The following is a 13,144-nucleotide window of genomic DNA, read 5'->3' on the forward strand; positions in this document are numbered from 1 at the left end:
AAGGGACTCAGAAGAAACACTTTAACACCTGGAAGTTAAACAGCCTCATGCTCAATAACCAGTGGGTCCGAGATGAAATCAAGGAGGAAATAAAAAGGTTCCTGGAAACAAATGACAATAAAGACACAAACTCCCAGAACTTATGGGACACAGCAAAAGCAGTACTGAGAGGAAAATTTATAGCTTTGCAAGCACACATCAGGAAGGAAGAAGGAGCTTACCTGAGTAGCTTAATGACACAGCTAATAGAACTAGAAAATGCTCAACAAAAGGACCCAAGAATAGGAAGAGAGAAGGAAATAACAAAGCTGAGAGCAGAAATCAACGAAGTGGAAACTCAAAAAACAATCCGAAAGATCAACGAAAGCAGAAGTTGGTTCTTTGAAAAAAATAAACAAGATTGATAGACCACTGGCAAACCTAACAAAGAAAGAGAGAGAGAGAAACTTGATAACTCGTATCAGGAATGAAAAAGGAGAGATCACTACTGATATGACAGAGATTCAAAGGGTAATCAGAAACTACTTTGAAAAACTCTACGCCACTAAAAATGAGAACCTGGAAGAAATGGATAAATTCTTGGACTCTTATAATCTTCCACGGTTGAAGGAAGAGGATGTAGCATATCTAAACACCCCCATCACCATTGATGAAATTAAAACAGTAATCAAATGTCTGCCGAAAAACAAAAGCCCAGGTCCAGATGGATTCACTAATGAATTCTATCAAACTTTCCAAGAGGAACTACTGCCAATCTTGGCAAGACTCTTTCATGAAATTGAACAAACAGAAACACTTCCAAATAGCTTTTATGAAGCCAACATCACCTTGATACCTAAACCAGACAGAGACGCTACCAAAAAAGAAAATTACAGACCAATATCACTGATGAATGCAGATGCAAAGATCCTCAACAAAATCCTGGCAAAAAGGATTCAATGCCTCGTTAAGAAGATCATCCACTACGATCAAGTAGGTTTCATCCCAGGAATGCAAGGCTGGTTTAACATCCGTAAATCTATCAACATAATACACAACATCAATAACAAGAAAAATAAAAACCACATGATCATATCAATAGATGCAGAGAAAGCATTTGATAAGGTCCAACACCCATTCTTGATCAAAACTCTCAGCAAGATGGGAATGGAGGGAACCTTTCTCAATATAGTGAAGGCCATCTACCACAAGCCAGTGGCAAATATTATCCTCAATGGAGAAAAACTGAAAGCCTTCCCTCTAAATTCTGGCACAAGACAAGGCTGTCCTCTCTCACCACTCCTATGCAACATAGCACTGGAAGTACTTGCTATAGCGATTAGGCAAGAAAAGGATATCAAGGGAATCCAGATAGGAAAGGAAGAAGTCAAGCTCTCACTGTTTGCAGATGACATGATACTCTACTTAGAAAACCCTAAAGACTCTATCAAAAAGCTTCTAGAAACAATAGACTCATATAGCAAGGTGGCAGGCTACAAAATTAACACACAAAAATCAATGGCCTTTCTATATACCAATAGTAATAAGGATGAAATGGACATTAAGAAAACAACCCCATTCACAATAGTACCACACAAACTCAAATATCTTGGAATCAACTTGACTAAATATGTGAAGGACCTATACAAAGAAAACTATAAAACTCTGCTCCAAGAAATAAGAGAGGACACACGGAAATGGAAACACATACCCTGCTCATGGATTGGCAGGATTAACAACATCAAAATGTCAATACTCCCCAAGGCATTATACAGATTTAATGCCATCCCTCTAAACATACCCATGACATTCTTCAAAGAAGTGGATCAGACACTTTTGAAATTCATTTGGAACAATAAACACCCTCGAATAGCTAAAGCAATCATTGGGAAAAAGAATATGGGAGGAATTACTTTTCCCAACTTTAAACTGTACTACAAAGCAACAATTATCAAAACAGCATGGTATTGGAATAAGGATAGGTCCTCAGATCAGTGGAATAGGCTTGAATACTCAGAAAATGTTCCCCAGAGATACAACCATCTAATTTTTGATAAAGGAGCAGGAAATCCTAAATGGAGCAGGGAAAGCCTCTTCAACAAGTGGTGTTGGCACAATTGGATAGCCACTTGCAAAAAATTAAACTTAGACCCCCAGCTAACATCATGTACAAAGGTAAAATTCAAATGGATTAAAGACCTCGATGTCAGCCCCAAAACCATAAGATATATAGAACAGCACATAGGCAAAACACTCCAGGACATTACAGGCATCTTCAAGGAGGAAACTGCATTCTCCAAGCAAGTGAAAGCAGAGATTAACAGATGGGAATATATTAAGCTGAGAAGCTTCTGCACCTCAAAGGAAATAGTGCCCAGGATACAAGAGCCACCCACTGAGTGGGAGAAACTATTCACCCAATACCCATCAGATAAGGGGCTAATCTCCAAAATATACAAGGCACTGACAGAACTTTACAAGAAAAAAAACATCTAACCCCATCAAAAAATGGGTAGAAGAAATGAACACTTTGACAAAGAAGAAATACGCATGGCTAAAAGACACATGAAAAAATGTTCCACATCACTAATCATCAGGGAGATGCAAATCAAAACAACGATGAGATACCACCTCACACCCCAGAGAATGGCACACATCACAAAGAATGAGAATAAACAGTGTTGGCGGGGATGTGGAGAGAAAGGAACTCTTATCCACTGCTGGTGGGAATGCTGTCTAGTTCAACCTTTATGGAAAGCGATATGGAGATTCCTCCAAAAACTGGAAATCGAGCTCCCATACGATCCAGCTATACCACTCCTAGGAATATACCCTAGGAACACAAAAATACAATACAAAAACCCCTTCCTTACACCTATATTCCTTGCAGCTCTATTTACCATAGCAAGACTCTGGAAACAACCAAGATGCCCTTCAACAGACGAATGGCTAAAGAAACTGTGGTACATATACACAATGGAATATTATGCAGCTGTCAGGAGAGATGAAGTCATGAAATTTTCCTATACATGGATGTACATGGAATCTATTATGCTGAGTGAAATAAGTCAGAGAGAGAGAGAAAAACGCAGAATGGTCTCACTCATCTATGGGTTTTAAGAAAAATGAAAGACACCCTTGTAATAATAATTTTCAGACACAAAAGAGAAAAGAGCTGGAAGTTCCAGCTCACCTCAGGAAGCTCACCACAAAGAGTGATGAGTTTAGTTAGAGAAATAACTACATTTTGAACTGTCCTAATATTGAGAATGTATGAGGGAAATGTAGAGCCTGTTTAGGGTACAGGCGGGGGTTGGGGGGGGAGGAGGGAGATTTGGGACTTGGGTGATGGGAATGTTGCACTGGTGATGGGTGGTGTTCCTTTTATGACTGAAACCCAAACACAATCATGTATGTAATCAAGGTGTTTAAATAAAAAAAAATTAAAAAAAAAATAAAGAGATGGGTATAAAATTTTCTCCCTGGTACTATTTCTTTTTTTCTAATTTAATTCTCTGAGGTGTTATTAAATTAAAACAAAATTTGTTTTTAGATGAGCTCTGTAATTTAATAGTCAGAGACTGGCATTTGAGAAGCAAATACTATATTTTAGAATTTAAAATATTGTTATATTTTTATTAATTAAAATAAATCAATGGTTGTATTCAAGAGTTAGTAACTAATAAAAAAGAAAAAATGAAGCAAAAATTAGTTTGCTTAAAGGCTTTAGGAAATTAAAAAACTAAAGAAAGCATGTCATACAGGACTATAAAATAAATCTTTAAAATTTAGAAAATTTTACACCTTAAAATATAAAAATATTAAATGTCAATGATTCTGAAGTAGCCTATATATATAAAAAGAAAATCAAGGTATTTTGAAAACAAATTTTCCTGCTTCATTTTAATCTCATTTTTCTGAGTCCATATAAATAGTTCACAATGAAGTAAAGTTAAATTGTACAATTAAATTAATTTGATTGCCTTCATTATGAATCTGAGTAAGAAAAATGTATACACAGAATAAAATAAGTGGGTGGTATAAACCAGTTGAATTTGGGGAGAATTTTACACTCATGTATCGATAGATAGGTAAATGATACTGTGTAGATGCCATCTAGAAAATAAAGAAAATGCAGACAATGCATTATACTAAAATCTGGTGATGAGTTGGAGAATTTTGAATTTATTTGATATGTAAAACATCATTCTTTTCTATATTGCTTTTATTGCCCTTGTAAAACAAGTTAATCTATTTTAAGAAAGAATTAGATATAAATTAGAGGAAACTAGTAAGTAAATAAATAAATCAAATTAGGGCCTTGCATATAAAATCATTGTGATTTCAGAGTGTTTAGTGGAATCTCTTGAAGCACATATTCACCTAAGTAACTGTATCAATCAAGTCTTTCCGTTACAGAGAATTACACAAAATTTATTTGTATAACTTATACAAAAGTTATAATTTGTAATTTTTATTAACTAATGCATAAGAGAACTCTTACCTTCTTTAAAGTAAAGAGCAAAGTTTAGAGGCTTTGGTAAAAACAATAGAAAAACAAAGAATTCTTAAAGTGGTATAAATGCAAAGTTAAATTCTGGAATAAAATCAGTAAATACTTTTGAATCTCCTGTTGATTGAATTTGTTTGCTTAAAACAGGAATGAAAACAAGGATCTTCAGTTTCCTGTTGAGCTATGTTAAGGATAATTTCTCAAATTACAGGAAAAAAGCAATCCTATTTACAATCTATAGAAAAATTACTCTGGTGGAAGACTGGATTGATGGGTAGCGTTACTAAGGTCAGCTTGATTTATGTTTCTGTTGAAATTTTACCATCATGTATCACTGAAAAGATTAACAAAGTCTTAATAAATATTCATTGACAAATGGGAGAAAAATTCAAGTAGCATGACAATAACTTCCAAGTAGGAGAGAACATATAACTCTAAGACATAAAAAAGTCACTTTTCTAGAAATGAAGTAAGGTGATATTGCAAAGTTTAAGATTTAGTGATATTTGAAGAGTTAATTTGAATTTATATATCTATATTATTTTTAAATGTAATCATTAAAAACAAAATCTTCTGCCATAGTCTACTGTCATATATGGTAGGGAAAGCTTTCAAAAGATGGATGTGTACCAATTGGAAGGCACCAGAACTGCATTTGTAAACGCATATTGGCTGTTTTCATTGTCCATTTCTTAGTACAGGGTTTGCTATAGAGTACAACGTTTTATTCTATGGTGTAAATGTCCATTGTAATAATATGACAGGATTTGAGGCTCATTTTGAGGCCCATTTTTAAAGTTATTCTAGATAGCGCACACATTCCTGTTGCCCCAAACCTCTTAACTAATTTTTGTTGAGAACCTTGAGGCTATACTTATCAAGTAATGGCATTTTCTACCTTAAATACAATAACATATTAGAGCCTTTCAGATAGTCCCCTTCTAACAGATAACAAAAGAGAATATAGGCAGCTACAATTTCACAACTTTAGCAAGGCAAGAAAATTCATAAAGAGGAGTAACAACAGAGGAAAACAGATGTAATCTAAATAAATAACCACTTCTCAAAGTGAGAATATATTACAGAATTTTTTTTAATAACAAAAATGATGTTATTTTTAAATTAGCAAAGGGAAATACAAGCCCTTAATTCAGATACTGGGTTACTATGAACATCATAGAGAAAATCTCTGACTTAAGAATTTCTTTCCTCAGTATTCAGATTTGTCAGGTTCTCCATCACACACTGAGTTGTAGAAACTTAATGGTTAAGGGAAGAATATAAGTTTGTTACCATCCCCACACTAAAATGTGGATTCATGTCATTAAACTTCAATGGCTGCCCCAAAGTTCACAAGGGGACTGATGCTATAATCACCAATGTGTGCCTCTATAATTGTTTTCATTGTATGAAAAAGATAGGAATTCATTCACATGGTCTTCTGTTGATCTTCACAAGTTCTATGAAGTGAATAAAAGAAAAATGTAGGGTTCGTTTTCTATTTAATCATGAAGAAAAGTCTCCTGTGAGCCTTGGTTCCAACTTCTGATGCTATCTCACTTTCTGCAGCTCTTGTCTCAGCCAAGAAGGTAGGGGCTGTCCCAGTCTGTGCAATAGTTTAGATAGTTCCACATTATGGTCTCTGTAGTAATTAGAGAGGAATGTTCTAGACTGGAAAAAAGAAGGAAGCGATTTAATTGTAAGAGAGAATTGTAATCTTCCTCACTTTTTCCATGTTCCTCACATTTTCCATGTACCTTGCTTTATGCATTTTTCCACCAGACTGTTATTATGATCCAGAAATCTGATAAGTAAAATATTTACCTAAGCTCTTGAGCAACCTAGCAAATTAATTGAGTTGTTGGATTCTTTAATACAATTGGTCAGAAGCCTACCTGATAATCTGAATTTATTAAAGAAGTGGAGATGGTAGACTTTTGTAGCCTTTAATATCTGGGTGTAAAATTTGTAAGATGTGATTTCTGGGTAGAGTGACAAATTCGAATTAGATTATGCAACATCCAACTAGTGTTTGAAAATTGTTTGGTGTTTGGATAAACTTACTCACCCCTAACTTATTGTTGTTATACACCTGTAAAATCACATTTTCCTTTCATAATTTTAAGTTAATTACCACAAGTATCCTTAATCTTAACCCTGAGGTGATTTATGTTAAATTCTGATTAATAAAATTGTCAGAGAAAGCAGGAGTGGGGGGGAGGAAGAGAGACAGCGAAAGAGACCTAGAAAGAGAGAATGGATCATGGTTGTCTCAGTAAAATTCAAAAAGCTGCTGGCCAAAATACACTTTATCCTGTGGTTCTGCCTGGTTCCTTGTAGGATGCTCCTTGCTGCTGACCTTTCAATTCCAGTGTCGGCTCAACATGAACACAGAGAATACAGCAAACTGTAGGCAGCTAAAAGCAAGCTACAGATGGCAACCATCAACTCCCAGGGAATCAACCAACCAGCAAGCCCCAGAATTACCCCCACAGATTATTGTGATCTCCCTTTGGTCTCTATTGCATCCCTCAATACCATATTTATAGGCATTGGATGCATGTATTTAAGTGGCTTATAATAATGCTTATAAAAACAATCCTAAAATACATATTTACTTTAAGGACAATTGCTTCTATAATGGCAAAAAATTAAATTTATTTATATATCTTCTAAATATTGATATTGGTTCATTATAATGAAAGAGCAAAAGAAAGAAGTAGCATTATTGTCAATGGTTTTGAAATTTGCTAGTGGCTTTAGGGAGTAGGGAAAATTACCTCTGGATCCATGGGTGGATATTTTCTGCCCTTGCTTTTCCCAAGACATTTGGTCTTTCCTCCTTCCAATAATTGACACCAAAAACCCTTTTGGGGATCAAACCTACAAAAGATTGAATGTATATGTGATTATACATAATAGTACCTATAAATTGTGTACAGAATTTCAGTAAGAGACTACTATCAATTGTATAAAAGAAATACACCTTCTGTATATACATGGGTTCAATTCAGTTTTACAAATATTTATTGAATATATTGCACTGAATTGTGATTAAATAAAGTATAATTACATTATATTTTTAAATATTTCAACTTTAATGAAAACAACATAAAGGTAGACTACTTTTATTATGAAATTACTAAAATCCACATTTTACCTACTACCCATAAAAAGGACTCAAACTCAAAACTACCACTAATTTATTTCTAAAAGATATTTAGAAAAATAATTTATTAATATAATCCCTGTGAAAAATACACTCACATTTCTGTGAAGTCAATCACTGGTGTGTATTCAAGTAACAGAATGTGATTGTTTAGTACTTGAGATGCGAAAAATATGTGTATCCTAAAATGCTCCAGCCATTATCTAACCGTGAAATCTTCATTTAGCAAGGCCCAACTGCATCAGTGATGAAGAGCCCAGAAAGTGGGAAAATCTTCCAACTCCGACGCACTGGCCCAATTTTCATTTTTCTTTTTTTTTTAAATTTATCTTACATATATATAGGTTTTGTTTTGTTTTGTTTTTTTGGGGGGTCACACCCGGCAGCGCTCAGGGGTTACTCATGGCTCTATGCTCAGAAATCTCTCCTGGCAGGCTCGGGGGACCATATGGGATGCCGGGATTGGAACCACCGTTCTTCTGCATGCACGGCAAACACCCTACCTCCATGCTATCTTTCTGGCCCCTAACTATCTTAATTCCACCACTTCTTAAGAGCTCAGACCCATCCTATTGGGGTCAGACCTCCAACTACCAATTAAAAATAGTTCACTAATGTATGCTTTTATATGGGCATGAGTCCACAGAGGACCCTCACTGAGTGCCAAACCTAAATTGTAAAAATTTATGCCTAAAGTGTATATAGCCCCTCCTATATACTATCTCTCCTCTTCTTAGAAATCTCTCTATCCTTCCACCTCCCAATCCCGATCTGATATCCCTCCTTATTTAATGATCTTTACCCTCAGTTCTTAACTCATTAGATATCGAGACGGACCTCCTGCCCCAATAAGCCATCTCCCAGTTCCCAAGCGAAAGGACACCCTCTCAGCCCCACATCTCGTACCTCTACCCCAGCAAGAAACTACAACCAACAATCTTGCTGACTCATGCTTTGTGGCCCTCCTTCTCACCCCCCGCCCCAAATGTGGACTGTGGCACGAGACCGGACTCTGCTCCACAAGGAGCCCCAGTACAAAATCTCTACCTGATCCCTCTCTGCCACAATCACTTCTCAAACTCAACAAAACCAGGATGTGTGATGAAAATGTGTCCTGTATTTCAACAGCCACAAGAATATCTCAAAAGACTTAACAGGGAAGCCTTTATATATTTAATAACTATAATACTTTAATAATAATTTAACTTCCTTTATATATTTAATAACTATAATACTACCTCAGTCTGCTTATTTCCAAATGTAATGTAGTTCATTACATCACTTTTTTCTTAATCACTTTTTAATTCATTTTTATTTCTTCTATTATATTTTTAATTCATTTTTATTTCTTCTATTATATATATGTGTGTGCATATATTATTATTTTTTTTCCTTAACTTCACCAGTTTTGGTTCTGCTTGTTACAAAAACCTACAAGAAAAATTCTTGCCTGGGATAAAAGTTCAGCTCAAAACCAGGTCACAGAGATGATGTAGCCTGACATTACCACCTCCAAATGCACCAGCAATATCATATAGTACCATTTCTTTTTGCAAAGGCATACTAAAAATGGGGGGAATTTATATGAAGAAACAAGCTCTTATCTATTAGGGATCAGAACTCATACATTTTGCAATACAGGGGTACCTTCCACCCTGAACATATGTCATGTGGACCCAACGTAGACTCCATGTGATCAGACAGTAACGTTCAATCCTGAACGTTAATCCTAAGATTAAATGGACACAATTCTTTACAACATCACAAGAAACCAAACTCCCCCCAGGAAATGCAATACTGCTTTGGCACCAGTTTTGATATGACATCCTGACCATGAGAAAATGGCAACAACTTGGTCTAAGAGCAGGTTGTCTTATCACCTAACAATAGGATGAAGTCAGAAGGCACATTGTGCAAAAACCAAGTTTGCTAACTACAGAAGACTGTCTTTGACAACCATGACTGAGCAGAACTTATCCTGGGACCAATAAGAAGACCCTAGCCTAGGTTTTGGTTTACGATCTGTACAACGACCAAGAGCTCTAATTCCAGAGGTCTGACTGACCACTGCGACTGAGCAGAACTTCCTGAAACATAATCAAAGACTATATCGTAGGCGTGGTCTAGGATCAGTGCAAAAACAAAGACCACCAACTATTTTTGTCATTTTTTTCTTCCTTTTTTTTTCTTTTCTTTTAAAACAGAACCACATAACCTGAATCAGCTGTTTTGCCTCATAAATTGAGGGATAAAAATGGATGGTACCAAGACCAAACATTGAGTCGAAATTAAAAAATGATCAGACTTAAACACCAAATCTAAAGCCAAAGACAACAGAATCAATACCCAATCTACAACAAGCTACACACACAGGGGACCACTTATATTAGCAGCCCAGGGGGCACAGGAGGGAGATCTGGGATGCTTGCTTGGAACAGTGGCGGAGGGAAGACAACACTGGTGGTGGGAATTCCTCTGATTCCACTATGTACTTAAAATATCACTATGAAAGATTCACTTTGGTCACAATAAAAATTATTGGAAAAAATAAACATTGGTCAAGGTCAAAAAAAAGTAACAGCATGTGAGATGATGGTCAGGAGTGATAAGATAGAGGAAGGGCACTAGTTATTCATGTGGCCAAACCAGGTTTTATCCCAGCATCCTAAATATTTCCCAAAGATTCATCAGTGATCCCTAGAGCAGAGCCAGGATTAAGAACTCCAGGTGTGGCCTCCAAACAACAACAATAACAACAACAACAAGCAAAACCAATAACTGAACAGAGATAATGTGAGATTAATATACTGCTAATGTTGTAGACATAAATTCAATTTTATAACTTGGCAAAGCATTATCTTTTAATAGTTAGAAAATATACATTTTTAAGGAAGAAACTAGAAGAGTATAAAAGTAGAACATTTATTATATGACAAGACACGGAATGAACAAGTGAGGAAAATTGTTTCTTGAGCTAAAGGCAGATGATGCTTAGATAATTCAGGTCCTACTACACTGTTCTTAAATTAATTTAATATTTTTATAAGATTGTCTATGTTTAGGTATAATTTGATACCTCATTGAAATAGATGCCACCACACTGAAATACCAGCATTCCAATTTAGAGCTCATTGAATTCCTTAGTATGGTTCCCCTCTTGCATTGGTGAGCTCCATCATTTGATAAGAATCCAGTGGATTATTTAGGTCTTTATAATCTAACATAAAGTTAATGTTATTTTTCTCATACTGATGCAAAAATTTATAAAAGTAAACAAGTGTCACCAAATTAATTATTTTGTTTTAATTCAGATGTACAGGAACTTTTGTTTAGGCCTAACAAGTTAGAAAAAATGAAGGAATGTCCAAATAAGAAAGGAAAATTTAAATTTATTGCTAGGAGACTGAATGCATGCATAAAACATAGAAAAGGTTTGCATTTTTGTTGCTTAGCAGATGTTTTAGAGGGATGAAGCATAATTGCGCTGTAAAGTTAATAAGTTGCAGAATATTTTGTTGCCCTGGACCAATTCCTATAATACCGGCGCACCTGCAATTCGCCTCTGCACATATGTGAACTCATTTAAGGGAAGAGGAAATTTTTCTTCACAGTTCTCTGCCCAGCCTGTTATTAGAGACTTGATCCTTGCCGACCAGGTTGTTGGAGTACATGTTATCAATTAAAATTAAATACATCACCAGTTAAATGGATAAAAAGAAGGCAGATAATTTGCAAGCTGGACTATTCAATCTGCTTGCCTATCATTGTACTTTCTCTAGTTTTCACTACTTTCCGAAGAGGAAAAACAATTCCGCATTCTGTACAAAATGAAATGGAAAGTTGGCATAATGGTGCCTCTCAATGGCATTTGCTGCCTCAAAATGCAAATATTTAACTACTTAAGGTAAAAATATAGCTTGGGCAACAAAGCCAGGATATTTATACACACACCAAGAGCATCATCTTTGTTCTCAGGCGTGCAGAGGTCTCTGGATGAGCTGCAGACCTGGCTCTGCACGGCAGGTGGCTTTAGTCAGAGTAGAATGTGACCTGAGGAGGTAGGGTCAATGGAGAACAGTCATTCTTTCTTATGGGATTTTCATGACCTTGAATCAACATGGTCATGTGGGCAGGAGATTGTGAAGGGAAGATGCAATGACACTACAATAACAGTGAGGACACTTGCAGGTCACGGACTAGTAGTTCTCTGAGTTCCTTCATTCTACTGACTAACCCACAAGATAGGGATTTATGTCATATAAGAGATATATAAAAACCATGTATTTTGCCCTTGTTTATAGTCCTTCTTTAAAAGTAGGAATTTTGCAAGTTTACTGAACCATAAGAAACTAGGTGCAAGCCATTCCCTAAATTACTGCAGAGAGACTGGAATGCCTGGCCAACAGCAATTACTATTAATACAAAACGTATTACAGGAAGGTCTGTCAACTTCATCAACAGGGACCTGCTTGGTGTTTGTTGTTATTTCCATGTGTAGTCAAAAACTTTATTAGGGTTCTTTCAGTGGAAAAGTGCAACCCAATCTGATTACTGCTTTTCCTGTCCTACTGTTACCCTCTCTAATTGTCTAATTGCTGACTTTCATCTGCTGTGAACTGGGAAGTGAGAATCAGGCTAGTTGGAATTTTTTCTAAACTTTAATTGGTTCTATATCAAGTCTTATAGGGGAGTCAAATACATAATCTTTAATATGGCTTTGGGGTAGTGGGCTTTTTGTTTCCTTATCTTGTTTCTTTCCATTATTCTCCCTTTTTAAACTAATGAAGTTTTAACTCTTATACTCTTAAGTGACTAAAACAGTATTTCTTCTATCTTAATTCTGCAGAAGAAACTTGCCCTTTACTATGAAGATAAGTCACTAATTCTGCCAGGTCTGGCCTGGTTTTAGGAATTTGGGTACAATCATGAGAAACTATTTAAGTGGCAATAGGTGAATTTATTCAAGTTGTAAAAGGTCACCACCTCCTTGGACCACTTGCTTCTTTTATGCATCTGTTTCTTTCAGAACAAACCACATACCCTGAGGAGATACCAAGCCACTTGGAGCCATTTCCTTTCACTGAGTTCAACCTCCAGCTATTTTAGCTTAAGAGGGAGGAAGACAGCCATCAGAAGATTCTAGTCCTCAATTGATCAAATCATACCCAGTCACATCTCAGATGTGGTCCTAGATACTAGAAGTAAAAGCAGTTGTCCTGTGTCTGGGTTTTTAGCCCACACAGTCTAAGAGTCATAGGAAATAGAGGTGGTTACATGCCAGGAGGTTTTATCTACCATGAAACAGTAGAAAATTGGAATATCACACTAGATTATATTGGCTGATCATCCTTTAATAAGTATTGGGTGAAATTTGTAGTGATCTTTTTCCAAATCTTGACCCCACTTCTGCTGATCTCATGAGTTAACAATGTTCTATAGTATATTGTTTATAACTTGTAAAATTATTTGGATAAGGAAAACAT

The 13,144-nt window shown here is 35.8% G+C and overlaps 1 protein-coding gene across 1 annotated transcript in view; it reads right to left on the bottom strand.

Annotated features, from left to right (window-relative positions):
* Positions 1-5,723: 5,723 nt before the first annotated feature.
* The window catches only part of NDST4 (N-deacetylase and N-sulfotransferase 4), a 272,025-nt gene continuing 264,604 nt past the window's right edge, over positions 5,724-13,144 (bottom strand). Inside the window, exons 13-14 of the mRNA XM_049786876.1 lie at positions 7,273-7,375; positions 5,724-6,163 (exon numbers count right to left, since the gene is read on the bottom strand). Of these exons, the coding sequence (XP_049642833.1) occupies positions 6,044-6,163; positions 7,273-7,375 (223 nt within the window). The 3' untranslated portion in view covers positions 5,724-6,043. The remainder of the gene's footprint in view (positions 6,164-7,272; positions 7,376-13,144) is intronic.

This window comes from Suncus etruscus, chromosome 14 (assembly GCF_024139225.1).
Source record: "Suncus etruscus isolate mSunEtr1 chromosome 14, mSunEtr1.pri.cur, whole genome shotgun sequence".
In the NCBI taxonomy this organism is placed as follows: Eukaryota; Metazoa; Chordata; class Mammalia; order Eulipotyphla; family Soricidae; genus Suncus; species Suncus etruscus.